Source organism: Bos taurus, chromosome 4 (assembly GCF_002263795.3).
Source record: "Bos taurus isolate L1 Dominette 01449 registration number 42190680 breed Hereford chromosome 4, ARS-UCD2.0, whole genome shotgun sequence".
In the NCBI taxonomy this organism is placed as follows: Eukaryota; Metazoa; Chordata; class Mammalia; order Artiodactyla; family Bovidae; genus Bos; species Bos taurus.
In genome coordinates, this window is record NC_037331.1 from 37,470,669 (window position 1) to 37,496,679 (window position 26,011).

The 26,011-nt window shown below is 36.0% G+C and overlaps 1 protein-coding gene across 1 annotated transcript in view; it reads left to right on the forward strand.

The window, feature by feature from the left end:
- PCLO (piccolo presynaptic cytomatrix protein) overlaps positions 1-26,011 on the forward strand; it is a 392,120-nt gene that overhangs the window by 20,412 nt on the left and 345,697 nt on the right. The window contains exon 3 of the mRNA XM_024991035.2: positions 5,635-7,032. Within this exon, the coding sequence (XP_024846803.1) occupies positions 5,635-7,032 (1,398 nt within the window). The remainder of the gene's footprint in view (positions 1-5,634; positions 7,033-26,011) is intronic.

Sequence of the window (26,011 nt, forward strand, 5' to 3'; positions counted from 1 at the left end):
TTGGATCTCTTTCCCACTTAGGTCACCACAGAGCATTGAGTAATGTTTGCTGTGCTATACAGCAGATTCTTATTAGTTATCTATTTTATACATACTATCAATAGTGTATATAAAAACTATAGTGTATATATCCCAGTCTCCCATCTCATGCCACCTCCCCTTTCCCCCTTGGTATCCATACTTTTATTTTCTACATCTGTGTCTATTTCTGCTTTGTAAATAAGATCATCTATACCACAATTTTCAGATTCTACATGCTATGTTGTTGAGCAGAGATTTCATTGTAAACTTTATATAGATTTTGTGTTTAAAATTTTCAGTTCGGGGCACATTGAAGGGCGGATGTTAGTCACTATGCCTTCTGGACACTTTTTTTTTCTTTTTTTTCTGAGAAACTTGCATTCTCTTTTGAAGCTAAATAGATTAATAATAGTTCCAAGTAGGAATATGCTTTAATTCTGGAACCCCAACATTTGCCAACTCACCTTATTTGTTAGATGTATTGTGTTAACTATCTTGAATTATTAAAGACATACACTTAAAAATCAGTATCTATTTTTCAGTACTTTTTTGATAGTGGCACCAATAATTGAAGGTTTATGTGAAATTCACAATTAAACTTTCAAGTGGTACCTCTTGAAACATTTAATAATATTTTTATGATTATCCAGCAAAAGCCTTAGTCAGTGAAGTTTTATTACTATATTTTATGTGACTCAGCTCTGATACATAACTCACCAGAAGGCTCAGAAAAAGGGAACCCTGGGAGACTGGATTTAACAGGGAGGTGTGTTAATAATTATCAGCATTCACCTTAGAATACAGAGTTACTTCAGCAGAAATCCTGGTTGAGTCCTTTCTTATCCCTATTTATGTAGCATATTAAGTCAGAAGACTGAATGAACAATTTTATGCCTTTTTTGTTCCTTTCCATACAGCTAATTGAATTAGAGTAGTTCATTAAACAGTTGTGTCTCCAGTTCTTGAATTCCATTTATTCACTTGCTGTAAGCAATGTGGGGAAAGGAAGAAATGACAATTTTTTAAAATCATTTGTCATATAAAATCTAGAATTTAGGAATAGTTAAAGCATGGCATTCTTATCTAACACAAATACATTCATTTTAGTGCCTGTATATTGAAGGTAAGCTCTAATGTTCACATTGCAAAGAGACTTAAAAATATACTGATAAAACCAATGCATCTAAAGAAATTGGTTGAAGGCAGGTTGAGGGGTAACTTGCAGGAAGAAAAGGAAAAAAAAAGGATTCATGAAAGGCCAGATCAGAGACAGTGGCTTTGGAAATACTGATATAGTAGAAGGCTCCCCTGGTGTTATTTATTGCCTTTCTCCTATTTGTTGAATGGATGTGGGTGAATAGAGAAAGTAAGTACTATGCGTGTCAGGGAACCGAGAAGTCCTTTATGAAATGTTGGTGAAAGGCTTCTTCTCAGTTAGGCTTGTCGGTGGATAGTGTTGGACTTCTTTAGCATAGGGAAGAGGAATAAGGACTAAAGTCTTGTAAGATCCACATTCATGGCTGCAGTGGAATGAAGACCCGATGATGCAGAACTAGGGGAACTAGCTGTATTATAGTTATGGGTACCAAGTGGAATGGACATCAGAGGTTTGAGCCAAGGATGGTAGTAAATTCAGGTTCGTCTCTGCTCATAGTTACAGATAAAAATGTAATTTTAGAAGTTAAATAAGACAGTAATTATCTCCAGGCCCTGAAAATATGTATGGTTAGCAGGCGTGTTAGTTATGGGTGTTCCTTCAGTTTGAATCAAAATGGGAATACATGGTCCATGGCCAAGGTACAGCATACGGAGAATGGCATGCCACCAGAAAATGAAGGCAGAAGCTTGTCATTCAGGCTAGATTAACAATGGGTATTAACAGAGTAAACACAGAAATATTGTAGCTTGAAGAGCATGAACATCTTAATTTATTTAATTCCAACAACCTCAAAAAATATTTGTGAACATCTATGATGATTAAAGGGGCTTCTCTGGTGGCTCAGAGGATAAAGTGTCTGCCTGCAATGCAGGAGACCTGGGTTCGATCCCTGGGTTGGGAAGATCCCCTGGAGAAGGAAATGGCAATCCACTCCAGTATTCTTGCCTGGAGAATCCCATGTACAGAGGAGCCTGGCGGGCTACAGTCCACGGGGTCGCAAAGAGTCAGACACGACTGAGCGACTTTACTCACTTATGATGATTGAAAGGTCAGACCATACACATAGTGTTTATAATTGTTGCTGACAGTCTTTGGGGAGATATAGAGCTGGAGATATCAGAATTAGGTAAGTGCTAACATAAGGACAGTAACAAAACTATAGATTTTAATTTCCTGCAAAAAATTAACTGTTCACAGCTATTGGAGAATATTGAGTTTTGATGGGAGATAGAGTCAACCTCTTCTGTGGTGGTTTGTTTTAAACAGGTTAAATTTGGTGGAGATACAAAATATTTTGGAAATGGCAAGGGCCAAATGAGGGACAGTGGCTTTGGAACTATGAACAAGTGGGAAATTAACTTTCACAAGCAACAGAGACCTTGAAGAGTAACTGAATATGCAGTAAAGATATTACAGGGTTTTTAACTCAGATGACTGAGAGGGCAAAGGTGCTATTACTACTTGTAACTCTCCCTCCGTGCATTGTGGAATATTAGATGGTGATTCGTGATGTTAATGTTGGGGTGAGTTGTGGACTTTGTCATTTTCTCAGTGTAATAAGAAAGATTTGTTGTTGTTGTTTTCAACTGAATCAGGCAATTGGAAACACTGCTGTGTTCAGTAGTAGACTAGGTTCTGAGATAAAACTCATTTCTATTTTCAATAGATTTGGCCAGTAGAATTAAAAAGAGGCTCTTTCTGAAAAACCCTAAGAGGATAAAAAGCTTTTCACATTGTGAAAGCTATAGACAATGATTTTAACCTGTATTTTCACAGTGAGGAGGAACATTGAGGAATCAGATGTCTTTTATGTGTTGTTTATCAAAGTGAAGAAAATGGGGTCATGAAAAGGACAAAAGTAGGGCCAGTGGAGTCTGTTCAGAAACACAGTGTGTTAAGAGAAAAGCAGAATTATGTCCCTATGAAAAAGCAATGACCTGTGTTTTCCACCCCTCTTTTCCTAAGTCCCCCCTTGTCTACATATTTAGAGACTTGGTCATATACGTTTATAAACTACAAGGAAACGTTTGCTTGTGGAATGAGGACAGTACAGAATATGTGTCCCAGTGTTGATATAAATCGTACATTAGATATGCCATGGTAGTGTTCTAATTTTGCAGTGGTTCAGAGATGGAGTGAAAGCCTACCAGCCAGCTGTGCATGAAGCTCCAGTGTTCACATGGCAAACAGACTTAAAATTTTACTGATAAAACCAAATGCATCCAAAGAAATTGGAAGGATGAGAGTTGAGAGAGAGCTTTCAGAGGAAAGGAAAAGAGGACTTATGACAGTATCATCATCAGATATTTATTTTATAAGTAAAGAATTATTTTAATTATATTTTCTTCTTTCATCTTGTTTGACTGCATGATTATAAGGTGACATGGTGTCATTTAAGATTGAAAACAAATGAGAAAAAGTAAATAGTAGAACAGCAGAATTGACATTGGCATTAGGAGAGATGGTTGAGTGGATAGATGAGTGTTTATGGAGAAATTTCCATCCATCAAGAAGGGGACATGATGGAGTGGATTTCCTTACATTCAAGCTAACCCTTTAGTCATACAACTTACATTAGTAACAGTGGATTGATTATGTTTTGGGATTCAAATATCTGTATGTTTAAAAAGTTATTTATTTTGTGAAATGCCTCAAACATAGAAAAAGGTAAACATAAGTACTTAATACTCATATTGAAAATGAATGTAATAAAAACCCAAGTGCCTCTTAACCTGTAGGTAACAAATGTTTTAATTTTGCTTTTTGATTCAGATTTTTAAACAAATATAACTTGTCAGAGTTGAAAATCTCCTTCAACCTTCTCCAAACAAAAGTTTGCTTTCCATGAGATTATAAAATAAGCCCTGTTATACTGGTACCTTAGGCTTCCCACTGGTGTCAGTGATAAAGAACTCAACTGCAAATGCAGGAGACATAAGAGATGCAGGTTCAACTCCTGGGTCAGGAAGATCCCCTAGAGGAGGGCACGGCAACCCACTACAGTATGCTTGCCTGGAGAATCCCATGGACAGAGGAGCCTGGCAGGCTACGGTCCATAGGGTCGCAAAGAGTCGGGCATGACTGAAGCAACTTAGCACACATGCATACTGGTACCTGAGTTTAAATAATTTCAATATCCTTTCTTTAAATTTTAAATTCATTTTAATGATTCAGAAAAAGACACAGGAGTTTTTTTAAATTAAATGTTAACAATGTAAACTGTCAAGTGGAAAAATAGTTTTTAAAAGTTAGGAATGCTTAGTTTAGTTTTTTTTACAAAAGGGAATTATTTCAAGTAAGAGTATGTTGTTTGCCCACCTAATACTTTACAATTTTGTATTCTGCAGAACTTTTTTGGTACTTATGCACCATATATTTAGTTTTGCATCGTGTAGAATTTTGAACAAAGAACTTCAGTGCTAAACTGGTGACATTGGTTATTTTGGGAGTTATAGATTAGGTTGTATAAAATTTACCCTTCTAGATTACTTTGGTAATATTTAAAATTTTGTATAATGAGCGTATATTATTTTAGAATAAAATAGGTAAATGTGGAATATACATTTTTTAAGATTATCTTCTAAAATATATTAGTACCAATTTCACCTTCTCCTTTTAACAATAAATGTGATGTTAAAGAAGAAATGCATTTATACCTATACATGATATATATATACACACACACACACACATAAATATATACATATATATACACACACAATGTGTGTCTCACACATATACATATCTCACCAGTCAGGTAAATATATTGTATACATATATTGCTCTTTGCATTTATAAAAATTATGAGGAAGTAACTTTTCTCTTTTTGATCATGCTATATCTATAATAGTTTCAGGGGATGCCATTATTTTTTCTTTGCTTTCTTAAGAGAGAATGTTTTCTTTCTAACCCACAGTGATTAATAGTTATGATTTTCTCACATTTGATTATGTTGCCTTGGAGGGGAGATGTGATTCTCTTGCTAATTTAAGAAATTAGCAATGTGCTAGTAATTTTGACAAGCATACTCTGGGTTATATAACTGAAACCTGTTTATGAGCCATCAACAGAGAAAATATCCAACATAACTAATTATGGAATCTAATATGTTATATTAATAATCATTTTCTTTTATTGTACATGGTTTTCTATTTCTGGGAGTAATCAAACTTTGAGTAAATCAAAGGCAAAAATAAAGCTAATGTTACAAGAAAATTTTCTGTGTTAATTTTATATTGCTTAAAATAAAGTGCTTACATCTCTGAGTTTCATTAGTTATATTTTTGTATACTTAACTGTATATAAATATATAAATTAACTAAAATTATTTGATCTAGATTTTATGGTTTGCATGATGAGAGACATAATTTCAAAAGCTACCAATGCAGTTTTTAAAATGCTTTTGTTTCTACCTTGTTATTGCCTTACTGACTGATATTTTATGTTACTTCTAGATGAAAGAGTGGCTCTGTTTAAACTGTCAGATGCAGAGAGCTCTAGGAGGTAACCTGGCTCCAATTCCATCATCACCCCAGCCCAAACCGAAGACTACCCCTGTTCCTGCATCAGCAGTGAGCAAGCCACCCACTCCGTCACAGCAGGTTTCTCCAAAGAAAGACACTATCCCCAAACAGGATGTCTCAAAGGTAGCTGAGTCTAAAAAGCCCCCACCACTAGTGAAACAACCAACCCTTCACAGCCCCCACCCAGTCACATCCCAGCAGCCTCCTGAGGCAGAGTCCTCATCCAAGCCAGTCCCTCCCGAAGAGCCTTCTGTCTCGTCTGAACCGGCCAAGGTCTCCACGGCTGATGATAAACCAGAGCAGCCCAAGGCAGGAAAGCCAGCCACAGACATTGTGTCTTCATCATCAACAGCAACAAGACCGGACATTCCAGGCCCCAAAATACCATCAAAGGATCAAGAGAAAACGACTCCTCCTCTAAAACCAGACTCCGCCAAACCTTCTCAGAGTTTTCCACCAACAGGAGAAAAAGTTACCCCAGTAGATTCTAAAGTCATACCTCGACCTGCATCAGATACAAAAATTATTTCACATCCTGGACCTACTCCAGAGAGCAAAGATCAAAAACAAGTTGATCCAATTCAGAAAAAGGACGAACCCAAGAAAGCACAAACCAAAATGAGTCCTAAGCCAGACACCAAGCCGATGCCAAAAGGGGCACTGACACCCCAAGGTCCACGACCCCCCACTGGACAAACTGCCCCTCTATCTCCACAGCCCCCAAAGCCTCAGGAACAGTCGAGACGTTTTAGCCTAAATCTTGGAAGTATTACTGATGCCCCTAAATCACAGCCTACAACTCCTCAAGAAACAGTGACTGGGAAACTCTTTGGATTTGGAGCATCCATCTTTAGCCAGGCATCAAATCTGATCTCCACAGCAGGCCAGCCTGGGTCTCATTCACAGGGTGGGCCAGCGGCCCCAACAAAACAAGTCCCTCCTCCTTCACAACCACCTACTTCTCAAGGGCCACCCAAATCCACAGCACCGCCAGCACCTGCAAAGGCTCTACCTGTGAAAAAGGAAACCAAAGCTCCAGTAATTGAAAAACTAGAGCCCAAAGCTGAACAAGTTTCAACAGTAAAAAGAACAGAAACAGAAAAGAAGCCTCTGCCTACTAAGGACAGCAAGCCTTCCACGGCTGAACCTCAAAAGGTTGTTCTTCCCCCCAAACTGGAAGAAACCCCCAAACCAGAATCAGCCTGTCCTCTCTGCAAAACTGAACTCAACATAAGTTCTAAGGATCCTCCTAACTTCAACACTTGCACTGAATGTAAGAAACAAGTGTGTAATCTCTGTGGATTTAACCCTACACCGCACTTGACTGAGGTAAGCAATAGTGGTATCACATATGAGTGTGAGTATATGGTGTTAATTCAGAAATGTTTTGGTAGTCAGTTTTCCTGGCAAAAAATACATTTCTGAGTAAATAAAAACTGATATTGTTATCTTTGAAGGAGCTTTAATTACATATTAGGCTTATGCTTTCTTTTTAAACATTCATGTAATTTATACTTTTCTGGCTTAATGTATCAAAAAGTAAGAAGATGAAATTAGCTGATAACTTAAAATAATGACTATCCCATTCTTTTATGAATTAACATCCTATGGTTTTCACCTGAAAACACAAAATAAGTATTGTAATTTACTGTTCCCACTGTCTCTCATCCTTCCAGTCTCTTTCATACATTAAAAAGAGAAGCTTGATTGATTGCAAATCCATAAACTACATGAGATCTGTTATTTTACAAAAGTTACGAGCTTAGTGTAAGTTAATAATATTGTCTGCTAGAAAATATTGGTTCAAATATATAATACTTAGACTTTTTATAATCCTGTTTAAGCTGTTATCTGGCATAAATATAATAGAGTACTTTATTAGGAACTGTGGAAAGAAAAAGGAATTATATGGATTTCAGTGACTAACATCAAGGATTTTTTTTTTTTTTAATGGGAAGACCAAAACACTTCTTCCACAGTGTAAAAAGCAGATAACAATTTTCTACCTAATATAGTTATAGAAGAATGAATCAATAAGCATTAAGACTGTGTTAAGGCTGTTAGAGTATTTGGATCTTAGGAGACTGAGGGGTTGAATGATTGCTGCTTAGGTAAGTAACAGTGATATTTTAGTAAACATTTTGGGATTGAATTTAAATCATTGTTCATTATTTTTATGCAAATCAGTAATACTTAAGGATTATTTTATTTCCCCTCCTTGATTTTGTAATTCATTGGAATGCAAAAAAAAAATTATATAGTTGGATTTAACAACTATACAAAAGAAGCTTTAGAGATTCTTGTTTTTGAGTTAAACTTTTTAACTTTTAAACTTCTTTAACTTTTGAAAGTATTTGATTGCTTTGACATGTCTAACACCATATAAAAGTATTGTCCCTATAGACTTAAGTTGATTTTTATCTTCTTTAACTGTGATGAATAATGTTAACCAGGATCTGTTTTAAAGGTTAAAAAAAAAAAGATGGTTTCTCTCAGCACCTCTTGAATGGTTACAAGTGTAATTATTACTTACAGTATTTGGAATTCAGTGCAAGACCAAAACAACTTTAAATTTCTTCCATAGTTTTAGAATTGTTTTTCATTGTATATTTATGAAGAGGGGAATTTCAGTTTTTCCAGGACAATTGTATTAATTTCATACATTTGAGAAGTTGTACCTTTTAATGAAGAGCTTTATGATATCAGTATTTAAATGGTTATAAAACAAACTGCAACACTAAAAACTAAAATACCCTGAAGAAGTGTATTTTGTACACTCTGAAGGAAGGGCTATAATGTGTGTATGTGTGTAAACACTTATATGTATGTATGCATTTGGGTCATAGTGTTTGTTAGAATTCTGTAAGTGTTTGGAGGTGTAAAGTGAGAGTTCTTGAGAAGAGGGACAATAAATCTCTCAGGAAAATCTTTGATTTTCTGTGTTGGCAAATTATATTTCAGAAGTGGTAATTTTGAAAGATTTCTTGAATCAATCAGAGAATTATTATCTAGGATGTGTGTGGAATTTCAATAGTTTGAAAATATAAGTGGTTTTAAGTTTTCAAATGGTGCATGAGAACTCTTCTATTTTAAATACATCAGTGGAATTTAGAAATCTGTCATTGTTCAGATTGTTTTTTTCTTTGGCCATTTCTTTGAATGTGGAAGATCATATTTCAAAGGAGAGAAAAATATGATGTAACAAAAGCAGTTGACTCATGTTCTTGTCTCCACTTGACTGTGTTAATCTGAGGGAAGTTTTTAGCTGGTCTAAGACCTTAATGCCGTCTGATCTTTAGGTAAAGTCCATTAGCTACCCTGACATCAAGGGAGTGAATGAAGGTTACTGGAGTTAATCTGTGTTCCTTATATATAGCTCCTGCTCTTTCACCTAGAAGACTTTGGAGGACTGGCAGAAGAGACTGGTTGAAACAGATACCCCATGTTTGCATGTATGTGTGTGTATGTGTACATGTACTTGTATATTCAGGAAATTCTAAATTCAATGTATACGCTTTATTTGTTGTGCTGTCCCAGTGTTTATATTACTTACTAATCTCTCCTCATTTTGAGTGGTTAGAAAATATCTCATCCTTGATCCTTGTTTCCTTGCTTTGTTTCTGTGATTTCTTTGTTCTGCTTGTGATAATTTTCTTGTGATCCAATATTTTCTGCTGGGCTGGCACTGTACTTTGATTCTAGTTTGAGAGAGCATATACTGAAAATACTCAGACTTTAGGCCTACAATGCAGAGAAATGGTATTCCTCAAGAAAGAATTCAACTACATATTTCCATTTATTTTTCTAGTAAAGCACAGATAACATGGTATGCAGCCTCTGCTTCTCCCCCTCCCTTCTTATGAGACAGGATGTCTTGTCCTCCAGATGCCTCGCTGCCCTCCCCTTCTTCTGTTCTGTTCTAGTGGTGAGAAGAGCCGGTCCTGGTTTTTCATGGGTTGGGAACTATAAACAGTGTCTGCCCACTTCCCCATCCATTCATCAAACACACGTGTCTCTAAGGTTGTTTGCTGTATGTCCTTCTCAGCATCTCCCACAGCACCCGAAGAGCGCCAAGGCTGCCTGCAGGGCCCTGGGGTGATGCCAGGCTTCAGCCTAAGCCTTATGGTTTAACTGTTCTGTTCCCAGTGTGCACACATAATACTATTATCCATTAACCTCTGATAGTAAGGAATGGTTTTTTAGGCTTGAAATTCTGCCAAATCAAGAAATACTTTGTCTTTGAAGGAGTTTTATGAGGCAGCAAGGCTTTCTGAAAGAGCTAGTCTTAAAGAATTTGGAAGCATGTTGAGAAAAACAGTGTAAATTGGCAATAAATTTACCTAGTGAATTTTAATTATTCCGGGTCAGTTTAAGTGCAGAAGGAAGTCTACTCATAGTGGGTATTTTATTGTTTGTGTTGCTCTTTTGTAAAGGAAATTCTTACTATGACAATACAACTTAAATTTGTTTCCACATGCTTCAAGGAGTCCTAGAGTCATATTTCTGCTTCCTTAGTAAGATAATTATGCATGGCTTGAATGATGTTGAAATAGCCAGCATATATTTGTCACCAGGCAACAAATGGGCCTTTTGAGCTGATTAAGATCCAGTAATGTACCTGAGTTCCCTTCAGATCTTTACTCTGTAGCCAAGGTGACTTCTGCGTTCTCTCTCAGACCCGCTCTTGGACCCTTCTTTCTCAGAAAGTCTTAGTTTAGTAAACAGGTAATATCTTGGTTTAACTTTAAAGACCATTGCTTAAAGTTTAAAAAATATATCTATTACTAAAATATTACAATTTTATAGTAATATCTATTACTAAAATAGATATATATACACATACACATGCATATGTATAAGAGCAAAAAAACTAAAAGAATGATTAGAACTCAATAAGGAGAAAATAATTCTACCAATAATCAGTTTTTAAAGAATTCCACAACAGAGATAAATACACATTCTGTGTAAAAATTTCTGGCATCCCAAGAAAAGAGGGACATCTGTTTGCACTTTCTGGCTAACATAAGATAACTGATAAGTTTGTAGAAATAAAGTTTTTGCTTAATAGTCTTTAGAAGAAATTTGATATTACCTTTTTATTAAGTGATATCTAGTTGAAGAAAAATCCAAAAATGGGTTTAAAATAGAGATATTTTGTTTAAAGAAATTGAAACAAAAAAGTAGATTCTTCATTAGTCTTTTTATCTATGCATTTTTAAGTATTTAGCATTCTGCTCTATGTGGTAGTTCTATTAAGATATTCCATTTTTAATGTGATTAAACACTTCTTAAATATTACATAAAATGATTACATTCAGTTCTATGGTTCTTTGGTTGTATGTTTTTGTCATACACATTGTCCTGGTATTAAGGACTTAATACCTTAGGTTTTTCATTTTTTATTATGAAAAATAATAAACATTTATTTTAGGTTATTTTCATTTTTTATTATAAATAAAGTGAATATTTTGGAGTATAAATATTTGCATTTTAACTGTTTTTCAGAGAAAGCTTAGTGGTACTAAGGTTACTAAATCAAAGAATAAGAACCCTGAAGTTATCAAAATTTTTTTGGAGATATGATAGCAGTTGATGCCTTTCTTAATGCAGCCTATCCAAATTTGAATACTATCATTTATAATAAAATTGGTTAATTTGGAAGTTTAAAAATGCTATCATATGATTCCTTTGATTTGTATCTCTTGGATTACCAGAACTTTTATTTAGATATTAAATGTATATAGATGGTTCTAATTACAATTCAGACATAACATTGTGCAGACATTGTAGGAAAAAGTAAACTGGTATTTGACTAATTCTATGTGACACCCTTCCGGGTGGCACAGTGGTAAAGAATCCTCCTGCCAATGCAGGAGATGCAGGTTCGATCCCTTGGTTGGGAAGATCCCCTGGAGAAGGAAATGGCAACCCACTCTAGTATTCTTGCCTATAAGGATTTTCATGGACAGAGGAGCCTGGCAGGCTACAGTCCATGGATCACAGAGTCAGATATGACTTAGTGACTAAACAACAACAATATGTGAAACACACTGTATCAGGCATTTTTTCACAACAACCCTGTAGAGTAGATTTTAGAGCTGCTTTAGAGATCAGGAGAATGAAGATCAGACAGGTAGTTACCAAGCCACAGAGGTATCATTCAGAGGCTGAAACAATGCTTGATCCCCTAGACCATGTTTAAGTAACATGGAGAGGGAGATGGTGGTTCTTTAGTTGCTAAGTCATGTCCTACTCTTACGACTTCATGGAGTAGCCTGCCAGGCTCTTCTGTCCCTGGGGAACTGGATAACAAATGTCATTTCTTCTGTGCTTGTGTCAGTTGGTAATTACTAAGACTTTGATATCAACAAATTTGCTAAAACGTGCATCAAATCAGGTAACATTTGGGGCCCACAGAATAACGGTGGTTGTGTTATATGGCTGAATTTAGAAGCATATGCAGATTGAGAACTTCAGAAGCATAGAGGCTAGCATCATCCTTTTTCTGCATAAGCCTTTCCACAACTTTTATTTAGGTGAAAGCATATGACTGAATGATGAAATGATGTCCCTGCTTTCATGTATAGCACACGTGAGGTCAGAAAAGATAGTTGCTCCAACTGTAAGAAATACTGTCAATATTATATTCCTGTCAATGCATGCGAAGACTTTACTCCATGAAAATAATGTAAATGTTCCACTGGTGATAGTGGTGGTGGTTAATCTTTGCTTCTACCAACATTTTTGTATAGCCTCCTTTGTTACATTCCCAGGAGTGGGATTGCTGGAGCATGGGTTTTATATATATATGCGTGTGTTAGTTAATCGTGTCTGACTCTTTGCGACTCCATGGACTATAGCCCTCCAGGCTCCTCTGTCCATTGAATTATCCAGGCAAGACTACTGGAGTGGATTGCCATTGCCATGTATATATATCTTAAACTGGTTCTCCACCATAGTTTTATCCATTTTTAGTTTGATTAACTTTGCATGTGTGCTACTGTTGTTCTAAAGATGCATTGCCTAATAAGATAGTCACTGGACGAACATGGCTATTGAGCACCGTGGGTCAAATTAAGATTATTGAAAGTGCAAAAACCACATTAGATTTTGAAACTTTAGTATGGAAACTGAAACTGTAAAATATCTCACTGATAATTTTAATTTGGTTACTATAGTGTAAGACTTATCCTTAAATATTGCTGTTATGACTGCCTTTTCACATGTCACTTTGCAGTTGCGTATGCATGCACTACAGTATACTTCTATGTAGGATATATGTTTTTCTCTTTATACAAGAAAAACACTATTACTATATTTATTGCTTCCAGAGCTTATTTTCTCTTCCAGAGCTTAATTTCCCCATATTATACAACATATCTGGTTCTCTTTCTGTGCTCTACTGAGCAAATAGTTCTTGAGGCTCTCATCATCAGGAGATAAACTACTGATACCTAGCCTGGCCCAGCCGAGCCTGATGATCACTATTCTAGGCCCTGCTAATCATCAGTATGAGATATCAGTACTATTGATAAGTGTACTGTGGTCCTACCAACCTTTAGGTCAAGATATCTTTTCTACTGAGTCTTCTGGTTTCCTCTATTCTATTTTTCCAAATATTTCCTCTATTCTTTTTTTCCCCCAGAACTCTTGGCCATCTTTATATTCTTCCTGTAGCTTTGGGTGAAAAATCATATATTTTGAGGTCAGTTGCTTCTAGAAGTGTCAGCAATACATTATGTTAGAATTTGAATGTGTTGTCTGCTTTTTCTTCCTTCCATTTCTTCATGGCCATTCATTTTCTTTTAAAACTCTATTCCAATAATTTGTATTATAAAAGCATTATTCCTTATAACAATCCACAGAGTACTAAAGTATCTGAAGAAGCATGAAAAGCTTCCTCTTCCCCTTGTACGTCATGTTAATGCTTTAGTATCTCTTTAGCCTTTTTTTTTTGCTTTTTGTTTATTTATATAATGGTTATACAAACAGTGAAATGTAGACAGATTTCAGATCTTTGAAAAAAGTTTTATGAGCTTGTGTTTTCAGAAATAATGTATTTATTTGGAAATGAACATGTGTTCTTACTATACTTGTTTTCATTGAGTTTCTTTTTCACAAAATTTTGTCCATTTGACATTCTTTCAAGTGAACTCTCATTGACTTGCCTAATTCTACTTGTGAGGGAAATAACTCTGCAGCATCTCAATACTGATGTACATTCTCCTCATGAAAACTGAGAAATTGAGGATGTTTTGAGTTTCTATTAATGTGCAAACAAGGCTACAGTAAAACATCTACACATACATTTTCCCGTTATATCTTGATATATTAGATAAATTCCTTGAAACAGGTGGGCAAAGTTAAGACAAGTGATGTTTAACAGAGTTTCCATATTACCTTGTTTAAAAGAGTAGTAATCATAGTCCTACCAACAAACTATTAGTGTGTCTAATTTCCACACTGACTAGTAGTCCATAATTATTGGTTTCAAGAGTCAGAAACTAAGCAGTATTGTTGTATAATATTAAATATCCATGCATATTTTGAGAGTAAACATTATATATGTGAACATCATGAGCTTATCAACTACTTGTATTTTTCCTTTTTGAAGTTGCCCATTTATACCCATTGGTCATATTTTCATGTGTCTATGTCTGTGTATTTCTTAAAATATTTTAAATTATTGAATTCTTTGTCATCTTATCTTGAAATGATTTTCCATGTTGATCACTTGGGTTTTTTATGCAAAAAAACTTTATGAAATTTTCTTCTGTACATGAAATTAAAAAAAAAACTTTTATGCAATCAAATCTTTTAATTTTCCCTTGATTGCTTATTTTGCTAAAGAAGGCCTTTTCACATTTTTATTATAAAAATAGCCTTCTGCATTTATTCCTAAACATCTGTAGTTTTATTTTTTACTTCTAATCACATATTTATCTGTAATTCATTTTTTTTGGTACCATATGAGGTGAAGTGCCTAACTTTATATGTTCAAAATGTATAGCCACTTGCCTCTGTCTTATTTATTAAGCAGCAATTCATCATTTTCACTCTGGTTTTTCGTGTCATGTTTCACGTAATAAATTTCCATTAAGACACAGTTTGCTTTTCTAGATTCTTTCATTTGTACTGTTAGTTATATATCTAATTTAGAATATTAGTGCTTTATTGTTTTTATTAGTATAGTTTTAGTATTTAAAAATATTAAATATGCACAAAAACCTTAGCAAGAGTCTAGTAATATGGCATTGTCCTGGCCAGAATTTAACTTTACTACTTACAAACTACTACTATTCTACTTATAAGCCAATAAACTAACTTGTTACAGTTTCATAGGTGCCACTAGTAGACACGACACTCCTAGGTCAGAGACAAAGAACATTAATAGTCATACCACAGGAGGCAGCATGAATGTCAGCATATTTGCATCCATTCTGCTTGTCCCCCACTCTTGGGGGATCACATGAGACATGGACCTAGATTGACATTACACATGCAGGTGTGAATCACAGGTAAGGAGCACTGAGCTTGTGGAAGCCACCTCTTTTATAACAAGCAGTAGGCCAGTTTGCTCTTTGTCCTGTGGAGTTATTACCTCATCCCTAAGGTTGCCTGTTTCACACCGAAGTTGAAGAATGGCCAAGGTGAAGAGCAGCCAGGGTCTTGTATTGTTGGCAGAGCCTTTTACGGATGAAGGTGCAGGAGAGTCCCATTGAGGATTGTCTTTTAATAAACCAATGGTTTTAAAGCTTAAAATATTGTAAATTTCTCCTCCAAATAACATTAAATGTAGAAACCATGCAATGCAGGAGACCCAGGTTTGATCCATGAGTCAGGAAAATCCTCTGTAGAAGGAAATGGCAACGCACTTCAGTATTCTTGCCGGAGAATTTCATGGACAGAGAAGCCTGGCAGGCTACAGTCCATGGGGTCGCAAAGAGTCTAATGTGACTGAGCAACTAACACACACACACACACACACACACACACAGAGACCATGTGTAGAAAAAAAGTGGAACTGTAGATAAAAGTGGAAGTATGCTGGTTGGGGCCAGCTTCCTCTGCTTAACTTGGGGCTGGAAGCTGCTCATTTGGCTGCCTCTCTTATTCTTGGATCTGATTCTTGCCTCTGATCTGAAACTCTCATGAAAAAAAGCTGCTTCTCAAACCTCATACTTTAAAAATGAAGCAAATTAGACTCAGGTAACCGAAGTTTTCTGCTTACAGTTGGGATCATACAGTAGTGCTTGTAGTACTAAATAAAAATAACCTTTTCATTGTTTGTCTTCTGCATCTCCTTTTAAAACTTCTTTCCTTTCTTAAACTTTGTGAACAAAAGAAACAGGAAAACTTCCTAAAACAAACAACTCAATTTTATATTCAAACAAGAATTTCTCTGGAAGAAAATACACATTCCATTATTTAATTTATATTAACATTTTCTTTCCATATTATATGTAGGTTATATACCCCCCATATATTAATGTGATTTAAAAATAAATTCAATGGCATTTCTACTACACAGAGTTGTGGGCCTGACTTTGAGATTACTCCTTGATTAGATTATAAAAATCAACCTAATCAGATTCAAAATAATTCTAATTATGACAGTCTGTAATAATTGAGACTGTTTTGTTTTAATGTTAATATTGGAAGATAATATGTGTGTATATATATATACACATATGTTGTTTTAGTTGCTAAGTCATGTCCGATTCTTCTGTGACCCCATAGACTGTAGCCCACCAGGCTCCTTTGTTGTGGGATTTTCCAGGCAAGAATGTTGGAATGGATTGCCATTTCCTTCTCCAGGAGATCTTCCAGATCCAGGGGTTGAACCCCTCAATGATCAAATCCACATCTCCTGCATTGCAGGCGGATTTCTTTACCACTGAGCCACCAACAAAGCCTGTATACATATGCCTGTGTACCTATTTTAGATCTAAAATTAGAAATTTCCCTGGGAAGAAATTAGGACTTAAAATACCATGGGGTTTAATTTTGGGAAATAACATACATGAAGTGTTGTGTATTAACATGTAGAACTGTGAATTACATCTACCAAGTTTAAAAATGTATAATGTCAGGTAGAAGTATGATCAGAAGAAATAAAAAATATGCCTTGCACATAGAATTAACCATTGGAATAAAAATAACCTCATATATCTGTGTGTGGAATGCCTAAACTTATATTTAAATACTTTTGCTTCTCTTTTGTATTTTTTAAAATTCCATGAGAAAAAAATGAACAATCAAATGTTGGAAGATACGTCATTTTAACTTATCAATTTGGTAAACCACAGAAAGAAGGGATACTCATTTAAAGCATTTTTAGTTTTTTTTCTTTATATGACCATGAGAAGGGTTTTATAACAGCTATTAAAGATCACAGGAAAGATGGTTATGAGTTTATCTTAATTGTTTTTAAATATTTAGATTAGATTTGTATTTACTTAGATTGCCATTTAAGCATGTCACAATAATTAAATTAATGAATTTCACCCAGTTTATCTCATTCTTCCATAACTTATTAAATAGAATAATTTTTTTTCAACATACCACACATTGTCACTGCTTTCATCAGCTCAGAATACCATCACAGGCAGTTTTATTTTGCATCTGCTAAAAATAGGACCTTTCTACCTGAGCCACAGTTCTAAAGCAAAGCTAATTAAAGAACTCAGTAAACAATAGACCTTTTCACTGAATAAATGGTATGCAGGAATGTCTGTCAATTTCTTTTGCTATTTACTCAGCTTTCTTGAAACTGTGGACTTCTGGCATCTATTAAATGTCACGTATTTATTCTTACATTCTTGCTTAATTCATTGACATACTGCAATACATGAGTAACCAGTGGAAAAGTAACTACTCTTCTAAAAAGAAAAACTTGTATTCATACAGAAGTATTGTGTAAGTATTATCTAAGTATATGAAAATCTTAATAATAGACTTAAAGTCTTAAATAGAAGTGAAGTGTCAGCTGAGCCTCATAAAAAGATCATCCTCGATTTAAAAGCCTCGCTCGTTTATGAAGTTCTAGATGACCTAGTGTCAGTGTTCTCAAGGCATTGTAATATAAAGATGTAAACTAAATGTCAGACCTGACACATTCCGATAATACACCTGTTTGAATAATCTTCGATGAGTTTTTTTTTTTCAAAAATGCATTTTATGTGAGTCCCATAAGATGCTACACTAAAAACATATCCCTCAAGAAAATTTGCAAATGCTTCATATTTAATCTCTTTTAAAGATATGAATTTCATGTATTACTTCTGTGACAAGCCTTTTTTAATAAAGAACCTTGTTAAACCAAGTATTAAAAAATATTACTACATAGTCTTTTTACCTACTGGGCAGAACTAGTATTCTAAATGACACACATTGCTCAAGAAATAGTATTTTAAATAGATTTTAATTAATACCTTCATTTTCATATTCCTAGAATTCTTTATTTTGCTTCCAGAGACATAAATGACTCTTTGTAGGGAAGTTTTCCAACGAGGTGTGTGACACTCCCTTCACATTCAACATGCCCCATGTTGGAGTCATCCTTTTTTACCCTGTGTTCTTCTTCATGTGTTCCCTGTCAGACTGAAATGCATCACAAACCTAGAGAGTCATTTCAGACTTTTCCTTGTCTATGACTCGCCCAGAATGGTAGCTTTCAACTATTGTCAGTTTTATTAATACTTGCTAAAAGGATCACTCTTCTCTCATCCTCTTCTTAGCCTCACCATGAGAGGCTTGTTTGAGCTTTTGTTTATCATCTCTGCTAATGCAAAAGGCCCAGAATATTTCATTTGGGGAAACTCAGTTTTTTGAATTTCATTCTCCTACAAGTTTCTGTATGTCTGCAGTTTCCTTTTATGTCATGTTCTGCTGAATCCCTTAGACTTCTCTCATGTAGGACTAAATGCCACAAACTGTATATACAAGTGTATACTTGGAATACTCTTTGTGCCTCAGTACTATGCATATGCCCTTCACATGTGCCCCAGGATTCTCCACTTTCCCACATCTTTATCACCTGTCTGTTCTTTGAGATTCATCTCAGATACCTTTTCCTCTTGATTCCTGCTTCCGGTTATAATACTCCAATCAGGCCTCTTAAATATTTTGCAGTTGTCTGTTCCTGTCATCCCATAGGATTGTGACTCCTGGAGCACCATCAGTGCTATCAAAATACCATGAGATGGTAGGTAATCAATACATGTTTGTTCAGTGAAGGAAACACAGAATTTAGGGAAAGGATACACAGAGTAAAAGGCATGCTTTGTGTTAATAGCATCATAATTATAGTTAAAAATAGTGTGAAACTTTGCTATTTAGTTCTCTATTGGCTGCAAGTATTTTTAAAGCTCTCTTTAAAAGTCTTACATACTAATATACATATATATATATATATATATATATATCTTTGCATATGTTCTTAAAGTACAGAAGTATTAGAAAGAAGATGAGCTTTTTCTGCATGAAAAAATAAGAAATTTCTATCTTAAAATTATTTATTTAAATAGTGAAGTTAACCTAGACCACTCTAGTTAATACTGTAACCTGCCTCCCACCTCCCATAATGCAAAAATTCCTTGCCCTACTCTCTTTTTCTTCTGTCCATAGCACTTCCTACTTTGCTACAAAATAGTTCGTTATTAATTTATCATGTTTTTTAAAAATTATCTCTTTGCCTTACTAAGTACAAGTTCTATGAGTACCAATTCTTTGGTATACAGTAGACACAAATCCAGGTGATTGGCGTATAGTAGACTCTCATTAAATCTTTACCCAATGAATGTGTTCAGTTCAGTTCAGTTTAGTGGCTCAGTTGTGTCCAACTCTTTGCGACCCCATGAATCACAGCATTCCAGGCCTTCCTGTCCATCACCAACTCCCAGAGTTCACTCAGACTCATGTCCATTGAGTCAGTGATGCCATCCAGCCACCTCATCCTCCGTTGTCCCCTTCTACTCCTGCCCCCAATCCCTCCCAGCATCAGGGTCTTTTCCAATGAATCAACTCTTCGCATGAGGTGGCCAAAGTATTGGAGTTTCAGCTTCAACATCAGTCCTTGCAATGAACACCCAGGACTTATCTCCTTTAGAATGGACTGGTTGGATCTCCTTGCAGGCCAAGGGACTCTCAAGAGTCTTCTCCAACACCACAGTTCAAAAGCATCAATTCTTCAACGCTCAACTTTTTTCACAGTCCAACTCTCACATCCATACATGACTACTGGAAAAACCATAGACTTGACTAGACGGACCTTTGTTGGCAAAGTAGCGTCTCTGCTTTTGAATATGCTATCTAGGTTGGTCATAACTTTCCTTCCAAGGAGAAAGCGTCTTTTAATTTCATGGCTGCAGTCACCATCTGCAGTGATTTTGGAGCCCCAGAAAATAAAGTCTGACACTCCTTCCACTGTTTCTCCATCTATTTCCCATGAAGTGATGGGACTGGATGCCATGATCTTCGTTTTCTGAATGTTGAGCTTTAAGCCAACCTTTTCACTCTCCTCTTTCACTTTCATCAAGAGGCTCTTTAGCTCCTCTTTACTTTCTGCCATAAGGGTGGTGTCATCTGCATATCTGAGCTTATTGATATTTCTCCCAGCAATCTTTATTCCAGCTTGTGCTTCTTCCAGCCCAGCATTTCTCATGATGTATTCTGCATATAAGTTAAATTAGCAGGGTGACAATATACAGCCTCGACGTACTCCTTTCCCTCTTTGGAACCAGTCTGTTGTTCCGTGTCCACTTCTAACTGTTGCTTCCTGACCTGCATATAGGTTTCTCAAGAGGCAGGTCAGGTGGTCTGGTATTCCCATCTCTTTCAGAATTTCCCACAGTTTATTGTGATCCACACAGTCAAAGGCTTTAGCATAGTCAAGAAAGCAGAAATAGATGTTTTTTTGGAACTCTCTTGCTTTTTCGATGATCCAGCAGATATTGGCAATTTAATCTCTAGTTCCTCTGCCTTTTCTAAAACCAGCTTAAACAGTCCTATATATATGGTTACTACAGACGCAGTATCTGATACAATATCCAATACTTGGATATCGGTTCAGAATGCTGAGATCTAGTCAACCTCATATCTGGCTAGCTGCAAATATTTTTAATGACTTTCTTGCCTCATGTTTTCCCACTATGCCTCATTGAAAAGCAGACAGATATACCACGTATTTGGGAAACTTTCTGCCTATAAAGTCTCATTAGAAAATTAAGTTCATAAGGGATAGTATATCATCTGTTATGGCTGAAGATAAGTGAATAAAAGTGAGCTTCATGGAAAAGATAAATGAATTTGATGATCCATAGAGAGGCAGCATATCAGGGTGTCAAGATGGTGCTTATGCCACTTCCTGGTGACTTGGTTTGCTCACCTCTAAAATGATAATGATGATGACAGGACCTACCTCATGGGGCTGTTGTGAAGATTAGAAGAGTGGATGTCTGTTAAGCTCTCGGAACAGTTCATGATGCTGCACTTGGTAAAGCTTAATAAATAATAGTTTTCTTCTCACATTTGGCCAATCTAGAAGGACTGTTATATCAACATATCCTTTTTGCTGAATAGACAAGATAAACATGATTCCTTTCTAAATGAAACTTCACTTCTAAGAAGAGTTAAGCTGCTTAATGAAATGTGGTTTTATGCTAAATAGCATTTGTGGGCCTTTACTGCAAGCTTTAAAGATTATTTCAAGTTATTTATATTACTTGGTAAAAAATAATGGGCCCTGACTAAAAGGAAACACATGCATTGCTGTGTTCTTTTATTTGTTGTCAACAGTGCTTTTATTTTTACTTTTTTACTTATTTAGTGAGAATTTCTCTGTGATTATGGAGTATTTATATGAATTCTTTACATATGAAAAGAAGCAAAGTAACTCTAAGATTTTTGAAAAGATTTTCATTGGGAGAAGCTATAGCATGAATTTTCTTAAAATGCGTATATTTGTAAAGCCTTAGAAAATTGCTGAGTGTATATTACCAACAAGAATATCTTAACATGAGAAATGCTTCCTGAAAATTATGGCCAAATGGCTTAATTCATGTCAACTGTGGCTGAGATTTATTTTCTTTCCTGATATTTAAATGAGTTCACATTTTTGTATTTGTAAAGAATTTGAATTAAGTGAAGGCTTTATATCAGATGATTTTTTACTAAATTAAGCCCAGTATCCAGAATTGTTATAATGATTTATCTTACTTCATAAAAAACAAGTGTGTATTTCCTGATTAAAACACTCTGTCATCCTCAGGGAAATTATAAACATACTTTTTGACAGATAGAATGTTACTTAAGTTACACAGAAATAAGCAATCATATCATTTGTAGTTATAAAAATGATGTTATATACTCTATTTTTTTAAAAAAATATGTAACATTGAAAGAAAGTCTAAATATAGAGTCGATTTAAAGGTGACATTAGTCTAAAGTCAAGCCCTAAAGACTGTTTTTTTCCTGCATGGGTATTAGTTTTCTATTGCTTTGTACCAAGTTGCCACAAACTTTGCAGCTTAAAACAATACTCATGGATTAGCTCACAGTTTTGTAGCTCAGAAGTTTGGTATGGCATAGTTGGCTTCTCAGAGCAGATCTTAAAAGACTAAATTAAGATGTTGGAAGGCCTGTGTTCTTATGTGGGGCTCTGCCAGAGAACCTGCTTCGAAGTTTGTTCAGGTTGGTTGCAGAATTCAGTTCTTTGTGGTTGCAGGATGATGTCTCTGTTTCCTTAGCAGCTATCCCCTGGGGCCGCTGTTAGTTTTTGCAGGTTGATGGCCTTTCTTGTTTCAGAGCTTCTCCACCTTCAAAGCCAGTAACAAAGAATTTCACTCATGTGGAATTCATCTCACACTTTGTTTTTGGCTTGAAGAAGGACCCAGGCTTTCCCAAAAGATCACCTGGTTGAATTGAGCCTGACTGGATATCATCTCATTAGATTTACCCAAAAGTCAACTGATTAGTAACCTAATCATTGAGAGATGCTCCATCATATGTACCATTTCCCCCTATACTAAAGGGGAGGGGATTAAATAAGATGTGTAAACCAAAGAGCAGAAACTTTAAGAGATCCTTCTTAGAATTCTGTGTAGCAAAGCAACTGAGTTATTGGACTTATAAAAGGTAGAATGTTTTGTAAAGAACACACCTATTTATTTGATTTTTGTCATAGAGCGTGGATACTTAATTATACATGGGTACTTAAGTGACACCTGCATGTAAAGCAGAATTGTTGTTGTTCAGTCACCAAGCCATGTCCAACTCACTGTGACCCCATGGAGCCCACCAGGCTCCCCTGTCCATCAGATTCGCCAGTCAAGGGTACTGGAGTGGATTGTCATTTCCTTCTCCAGGGGATCTTCCCAGACCAGGGATTAAATCCATGTCTCTTACATTGGCAGGTGGATTATTTACCTCTGAATCACCAGGGAAGCCCTAAAGCAGAATTAATTTATCTCAAATCCAGTTGCAGGAAGGAGAGTGAGTGAGAGCAGTTTCAGAAGTAATTTTTATGGTGTCAGTTCTCCTTGAAAGCCTTCCCCCATGAAAACAGTGGGGCTTCCCTGATGGCTCAGATGGTAAAGAATTCACCTGCAATGCGGGAGACCTGGGTTCGATCCCTCAGTTGGAAAGATCCCCTGGAGGAGAGCATGGCAACCTACTCCAGTATTCTTGCCTGGAGAATCCCCATGGACAGAGGAGCCTGGCAGGCTACAGTCCATGGGGTCGCAAAGAGTTGGAAACTACTGAGCGACTAAGCATGCATGCGTGGAAATAGTAATGCGTCGGACTTTTCCTTGGCAGTCCAGTGGTTTCACACTCTGCACCTCCACTGCAGGAAGCACAGGTCTTATCGCTGGTCAGGAACTAAGTGCTGCATGGTGCATGCTACATGGTGTGGCCAGAAAAAAAAAAAAAAAAAAGTAGAAATGCTTTATTCTATTTGGGATAGTAATGAGAGGTTTTTATTAATTTACAGTTTAATGCTTGACCTTATTTTGTAATCTTATCGTTAATTTATTAAGTGAACCAGATTACATAGAAAATAAGACTATAGAATTCCTTCTAGGGAAGGAGATGGACTACAGGGCTTAGCACCTAGCTGGCTGTGTGGAAGTAGAAGGTAAACATGACGCTATGGTTTTCATTCTGGGATGTTGAGGCAGTGATTGTAAAATCAAGTAAATATGTAATGTTCAATTATCAGAATACTGATTTCAGAAGGTAGTTAGATTAGTCAATTTTAGCTCTTGTACTGGATATCATCAGAAGAGATATGATGTCAAAATCATGAAACTGTTTTATAATGTTGAAGAAAAGAACACAGAAAAGCAGACATAGAGGACTGAATGCTAGGAAAGGCCAAAGTTTGTGGCAAAGGAGGAAAGGAGGCAAAACATAGCATGTTGGGTGATTCAGGAGAAAGGAAAAAGAGGGCATTTCTGAAGACAAGGTAAGAGATTTTTAAGAAGAACAAGTGATTAAATACAAGCAATGTAGTGATAAAACTGACCTCTTGTGTTATAAATTGTTAACATATCTTTTTTTAAAAATTCATGTCAGAACCAAGGACTTCCCTGGTGGCTCAGACCGTAAAGCGTCTGCCTACAATGCAGGAGACCCAGGTTCGATCCCTAGGTTGGGAAGATCTCCTGGAGAAGAAAATGGCAACCCACTCCAGCATTCTTGCCTGTAAAATCCCATGGACGGAGGAGCCTGGTAGGCTACAGTCCATGGGGTTGCAAAGAGTCGGACACAACTGAGTGACTTCACTCACTTCATTCAGAACCAAAGAGCATCTGTGTTCTGAGATATAGTTAATATTCCTTACTGTTTTACCAGACAAATGAATTAAGAGATTTATGAGAAGGAAAGCCCAGTGCTTTACTGCACTATTTTCTTTAGTAGTAAAAGCAAACAAACCCCCAAAACAATAAACATCTACATTTCCAGCAATAGATATGGTTACATAGAGAAAACATGGCATGTTATAACTTACATAATACTTATTAAATACCAACTTGTGTGCCAGTAAGTTCCAGATGTAATGTAAGTTGCAGAATTTACTTCCAAATTAGGAAATCTGAATTCACCTGCAAGACCATCTTTCAAAATTGATGGAATGCTGTGAAACCATTGACATAATAACTAAATGCTATTTGGAGAAATCATGTATTTATGATACTAATTAAAATATGTTTTTGCTTTTTTGTTGTAATCATTTATAAAACTGTAAAGACCATTCTTATGTGAAAATAGGTGAATTAGAATGGTAGATTTACCAGGAATGAAAGTACCATATGACCTAGCAATCCCACTACTGGGCATGTACCCTGAGAAAACCATAATTATAAAAGACCCAATTTCATTATAAAAGGCATCCCAATTTCATTGCAGCACTGTTTACAATAGTCAGGACATGGAAGCAACCTAGATGTCCATTGACAGATGAATGGGTAAAGAAGTTGTGGTAAAAAGGAACAAATCTGAGTCAGTTCTAGTGAGGTGGATGAACCTAGAGCCTGTTATACAGAGTGAAGTAAGTCAGAAAGAGAAAAACAAATATATATTAATGCATATATATGAAATCTAGAAAAATGCTATCGATGGACCTGTAGGGCAGCTACAGAGATGCAGACATAGACAACAGTTGTGGACACTGTAGGGGAAGGAGAGGGTGGGATGAATTAAGAGAGTAGTATGGAAACAAATATATTACCATATGTAAAATAGTGGGAATTTGCTGTATGATGCAGGGAGCTCAGAGCCGAGCTTTGTGACAACCTGGAGGGGTGGGAAGTGGGAGGGAGCTTCAAGGTGGATGGGGCATACGTATGTGTGTATGCCTGCTAAGTTACTTCAGTCATGTCCAATTCTGCAACCCTATGCGCTATAGCTCACCAGGCTCTTCTGTCCCTGGTGATTCTCTAGGCAAGAATTCTGGAGTGAATTGTAATGCCCTCCTCCAGGGGCTCTTCTCAATTCAGGCATCAAACTCTCATTGCTTATGACTCCTGCATTGACAGGCAAGTTCTTTACCACTTGTGCCACCTGGGAAGCCCAGGCATATATATACCTGTGACTGATTCATGTTGAGGTGTGGCAGAAAGCAACACAACGTTGTAAAGCAGTTATGCTCCAGTTAGTTTTATTTTTTTTTAAATTTTATAAAAGAATGGTAGATTTATCTTCATTTTTTCTTTAAATTTTTTGTCTTTAATCTTTTAAAAGTATATGGAGAGTCTGTATAGCATCATGTGACAAAATCATCAGCTGAAACAGACATTCAAGCTGA